General features: G+C 38.8%; 1 protein-coding gene across 3 annotated transcripts in view; it reads left to right on the forward strand.

The window, feature by feature from the left end:
• The window catches only part of LOC122084300, a 69,852-nt gene that overhangs the window by 38,841 nt on the left and 25,011 nt on the right, over positions 1-6,000 (forward strand). For all 3 annotated transcript variants that reach the window (XM_042652432.1, XM_042652430.1, XM_042652433.1), the window contains exons 11-12: positions 3,506-3,600; positions 5,782-5,933. In XM_042652432.1, coding sequence (XP_042508366.1) covers positions 3,506-3,600; positions 5,782-5,933 — 247 coding nt within the window. The remainder of the gene's footprint in view (positions 1-3,505; positions 3,601-5,781; positions 5,934-6,000) is intronic.

A 6,000-nucleotide genomic window follows, 5' to 3' on the forward strand; every position in this document is an offset into this window, starting at 1 on the left:
CTTCAAAAGGGAGACGAGCACAATAGCCCCAAAGTGTAGAGATACCAACAACTGCTGACATGGGTGCCAGTCCTTCTAACTGGAGGAGGAGGATACAGTTAATGCCACTATCTTTTGTTACACCTCGGGGATATAACCTATGCTAAAAAACCAAGCATCACCGCGAAAGGAACAAGGGCGAGATGTATAGGCTAGGATTAGGGAAGGTTGGAAGCTCAACCATCAACAAAAATTCTCGAGAGAAGGGCTGTGCTCTAGCGAAGTTTTAAGCATATAGATTCGAGACCTGAGTGGAAGCCTATCACAACAGTGACCGGCGTGAAAGCTCTAACCTAATAAGGTCGCAAAGCCCTCTACAGAGCAACAGAAGATCTCGCAAATCCCTTAGCAGAGCAACAAAAGATACCAAAACGTGGTAGGCCTCTGACCCCAAAGCTTTAGTACCACCCACCTATTTTCCAATCCCATATTTTATCCGCCTTTCCTTATTCCAGCAATGTCGATCAACAAGGAGGAATCCACTCGAGGGAGTATTCATAGCGAAACGCCACCAAAGTCTCTCCTATGACAATGTCATCCCCAAGAAGATCATAATACCAAAACACCCATCTCGGCCCAACATTCCACACCTATATCATATCCAGTCGTATGACTGTCGTATAAAATTTTCCTTTGAGTTTTATAGGTATACATCAATCACACAATTGTCCAAATGTATCTCTCCCCTGCATCCATCTTATTTTAATCCTCTGTGAAACATCATCTTCTGCATCACCTTCTTTATTTATAATTGAACTCAGATACCTAAAATAGTCATTTTGTGGAACCTCCATCAATTTTCAGCTTTTCATTATTTTTCCCAGCGTCACTAAAGTTGCACACCATATATTCCGTCTTTGTTCTACTTATATATATATATATATATCGTAATGACTCTTTTATAGGCGTATTTAAAACTTGACACCTTTTGATCGCTTCTCATCGTAGTCCTAAAAGTTCTGTAAGTCAAAGTTAGAAAAGGATTTCAAAAATAGTTTGAAAGTGACTTAACATTGTATCATTATCAAAAAGATATTAAATTCATACTCATTTTTCGAGTACACATCTGAAATGACTGGATATACCATTGAATAAAAAAAGTGTCATCGTAGAAAGGAGAAAAAAAAAAAAAAAGGTTACAAATTATTTGGCATCTTGAGGGGCGTTAATATATATATATATATATATATGACGTTCCCTGGTTGACATTGAGAGGGGTGTGAATTAGTGTCTTCATTTTTTTTTTTTTTTTTTCTTCAGTTCACCCTAATAACCACACTGATGAGGATGTCTTTGTGAAACTTTGACTACTGGAGGAATCCCAATTTTATCTATACCACATACAATGTATGCACTTCCACCTCGCAACCATAATGTGGCCAGGCCCAACAGATAGTGCACACCCACTTTGCAAGTCAAACACACTCTAATATGCACTGCTAATCTAAAGCAGAAACATGACACCAAATATACATGGCTTGACCAAACTGTTTACATCCACGGAGCAATGTCTTACATTTGTATATTGCCTTGTATGCTTCTCAACATTTTTTACTGCTACAACAGTCTAGGAACACCTATCCCTGCTTCAACCCTTACTACCACAAAGGCTAGGTTTACAATCTCAAACCCTAGATAAGCCCCAACTTGCTAGGCTTACAATTTATAAATTGGAAAAACAATCCCCCCATTACATCAATGGTGTAGGTTTCTCAACATTCAGCAAACCCTAGAATTCACAAAATAGGGGCTTTCAGATGTGGATTACCTGTAATTCTGCTAATGACTTCTTGATGTGCAAACGGCACCTTGAATGCGCTCAAACCATTATTGCAGTCATCTCTATGATCAATACATATTTTTTTCTCATGAAAAGTGGTCTTTTGCCCTTTAGAATGCTTCTTCAGTGCTTCAGGATGTTGTGGCTTGAAATACGAAGCTAACAAAAAAAGTTGGGCAAAAAAGGCTTTAAAGTGAGCTCAGAAACCCTGTTTGATCGAATAGGGGCAATTATGTAATTATGCAAAGCATCTCGTGAAAAAACATGGCATCGGGGTGGTTATGGTGATGTGCGGTGCTTAACGTCCTGGCGGTTTATACCTGACTTGTCTGATCTTAATCCAAAGTGTAGGGAAAATATGGCGCATTGGATCTGTCGAGATCTGTCAGCAACTTGCTGGAGGAACCGGAGTGGCTGGATTGGAATCTGGCATATGGTGTACCATGCTTCGTCATACATGGGAGTGGATCGAAATGGGCCTTGATTCTCTGTCGTTGGATAAGGATCCTGCGATGTGGCTGAACGATGTTGCTTTGATTATCATCTCCTCTGCAATTCTTTGATGTGGAAGACACATCAAATAAGTACTTGATTCAATGTCGCGTGGAGTACCAAACTTAGTCTACCCAATGAACCAAAGAGTGATAGTTGGAATCCTTGCCGTTAAGAGTTCTACATTTTTTTGGCGAATCTGCTGATGTGGCTGGTTGCCCGTTGTCCTGTTTTTTTGTGCAGTGCATGCGCATGTACATTTGTCCATACATCTGACCTATCAATCAGCCCAAAATGGTATCTAGTCCATAACTCCATTTTAATGAAGTTTTCAATTCTGTCCATGGTTGTCAAAGCATCGCCTAGGTGTCCAGGAGGCTTTGCCTAGACTGGCGCCTTGGTTGTCTAGGCACCTTGTTGGTGTCGCCTAGGTTCCGTGACAACTATGATTCCGTCTTTGCCACCATGCTTGTGACAGGAGGAGCTTAACTCCACATATCTATTATCAGGAAAAACTGGCAGTATTCTCCTTTAAAATCCGAAAACTCTCCCATTTAGCTTCTTTTCAGTGCAACATTATGGAAATCTCTGTCCAGTTCTGTCGTTAAACCTTCCAAATATAGCTCCAAACATGCTGCCACTGCATGAACCTATGAATTCACCCTTTTTACTGTACGGGGCCTTTACTGTTGCTTCCACCTTTTGCCTAACACTGTGTAAGGCCATAATAGGCTGCCAAATGTCATCATCCATGCCCGGATGCCTCTGTAACACTGCCAAACACTGTTTGCATTGAAACTGATCTGTTTGCACTCTCGACATGCTGTCTGACTTCTCCAGAGCTGCCAAAACACATGTACACTTCTGGAACACCTCCAAACATCTCTGCATAGTTGCCAACATTGACAAACCTAAACCCAGTTGATCAATATATATATATATATATATATATAGATTTGGGTGGGATTCATGCAACTCATGGTAGTGGAAGACGGAATAGGGATTTTCCATCCAGTCTTATCCCTCGCTATAATTCTACATCTTATTTATATTTCTTTGATGTTTATTTGTGCTTTTTAACTTCAATTCCCTTTACAAGAAATCAAAGTGCTGTACCTGATGTGCTGTCCTCCTTAAGCTCTTTGAATGCATTCAGGGTAAGAGATCCATGGTTGATAGCTTCTATTGTGGCAGGTAGAAAATAGATCTGGCTTAAGCCTTATTTGTCACTTTTGTGATAATCAAGATGCAATAATAGCTGCAAAGCAGTCTGCTTCAATTTTCTTAAGGTACTTATCTTTCGTGTTTTTTTTTTTTTTTTTCCCACAATATTGTCCTAAAGTTTTCCAACATTGAAATAAAAGCATTCAGTGAAAACCTTTTCTATTCACTTCAGTGCACATATGGAATAATTTGAATGATTTGTGATAAGTATGGGAGTGGGTCTAAACTCACAGTGGTCATCTTGGCTTATGCTGATCAAGATGTCTTGAGAGATAAATGGATCTATACATACTGAATATCTGGGTATAGGGTTCTAGTTTGTAAACCAAATCAGTTCATGGAAACTTTAATGAGGATATTTGTGTAAAGTACCCTTTTTTTTCTTCGGAAACTACCCTCATCTGCAAAATTACCAGAGTCTCCATTTTTATCTAGTATGAACCTACTGCACTAAATTGGTCATCCGACTAACTTCTTGATGCGGATCCGGATTCCAAGGACTGAAATCGGATCGCTTAGGGCCCACAAGGATGACTAAAAATCTTAAATTTAATGGTTGAAGGGTATTCTTGTAATTTTAGAAACAAGCAGGGCCTTAGAAATAATTATATGACAGTTGGGGTAGTTCTAGAACTAAAAACTTTAATATAAGGGCTATTCTGAATTTTTTTAAAGAAAAAGTGGCAGAATTGTGAATAACTTGAAGTTTCTAATAAAGGGTGGCAAAATGGTAAATAGATGATAACTTGAACATAAGAGGAAATATCAATGGGAAAAAGCAATGTACAAGATGGGAGGGGTATTCCTGGAAAGATGGGTAAACTGATACTTAAGGTAATAACTAGGTAAGGGGAAGGGCAATAGAGGAATAAAGGGTTAAATTATTAAATAGGTTAAACAAACCCACGATTCTGTTTGGGGGTTGTCTTCAACCTCTAGACAGCCAACACAAGAGGCGGTAGAACAGAGAAACGAAAAAAAAAGAGAACTTCGTCGATACCCGTCGGCTGGGTCTGATATTCCAGGCAAAGTATCACCACAACCTGCCCTCCCAAGAACACTAAGATTCAACCTGAAAGAACCTGCAACAAGAGAGATTAGAGGACCTGAACTAGATTTGGCGGTAGGGTGAATATCAGTTCTGAAATGGCTATTGAACTTCACAAATCAGAAGTGCTTTTGATCTCAGATTCAAATATCTGAATCGCCTTAGGGTTTGCAACTGCTCCTCAAAGTCTCAAACCAACAGATTTGGGTATAAAGAAGCTTGAACCAAACTTGATGGGTTGTTAGAGTCGGCTAACAGGGAAACTGAGAGGAAAACCAGGGAAGAAGAATAAAAAGAAATAAAGAGGGAAAGAAAGAAGAAGAAGAAGAAGAAAGAAGAAGATCAAAGAGGGAGGGAGGGATATGCAAGCCTCACGGCAGCCATGGTTTCACCCAAAATACTCTTTCAATTTCATTCAATTCTTTACACCGAATTTCTCCATCGTTTACATGTCCAATATAAAGGAAGAAAATCAAACAATTAATGGCAACTACTTAAAAGGAAACTATTCTAAAATTAGAAGCTAGCTAATACAAAAAAAAATTGTTTCTAAATCCAAAGATAATCAAATCAAAAGATTTTTTTTTTCCTATGTCCATCGTGCAACTGCATCAGTCATCCTGGGGATTTGATAGTCTGCTGTTTAGACATATCTTTCTGTATTCTTGTATGTTGTTGTTAATAGGCTGCATGGCATACTCGTACCAATTATCTTTTGTGCAAATCTTTTTTGACTATCAATTATACCTCTTTTGTTGTTGCCCATCCACCCTCACCTCCACCCCAAAAACAGAAAGGTATCTCTGTGGGGAAAATTGTCATTCCTTGAGACTAGTTGCATTAGAAGGAGAATCTGAAGATCTATAAAATGAATACCAATCTGAGTAAGATTTTCATAGAAATAAATGGAGGTAGCATTAGGAGCATGAAAATCCTAGTGAATAAAATATGTAAGTACATTAACTAGACTGGTTTGGCCGTATGTGTTGGTGATACCACCTTCTAACCCTATAACCTGTTTGGTTCCTAGTTCTTTTGGTTTTGATTTGATTATTTTGGTGTTCATATTCTCTTGGGTCCTTCACCCTAGTCTAGTTGGTGATTCTTGATTGCAAGTGGATTCCCCTACCCAAGGAAAATTTATCCACTTCGTTCTTCGTGGAGTGATTAATATTCTTAATTATTCCATTGTTTCCAGGTCTGTAGTATCAAGAAATCAGCTTCCAGAAAATAAATCTTTTATGGCCATTGAACTTGCTACGCCTGGCTTGTTTTCAACTGATCCAATTCATGTTTCTCTTTCTAATGCTCGAGTGCTTGCTTGGAGAACTCGTATACTATCATTGCAAGGTACCTTCTAAATTAATTTTCTGTATGCTGTATATTCTATTGCTTTGCCTGGTTATTGTGCTAGTTA

The sequence above is a fragment of the Macadamia integrifolia genome, chromosome 7 (assembly GCF_013358625.1).
Source record: "Macadamia integrifolia cultivar HAES 741 chromosome 7, SCU_Mint_v3, whole genome shotgun sequence".
NCBI classification, from domain to species: domain Eukaryota; kingdom Viridiplantae; phylum Streptophyta; class Magnoliopsida; order Proteales; family Proteaceae; genus Macadamia; species Macadamia integrifolia.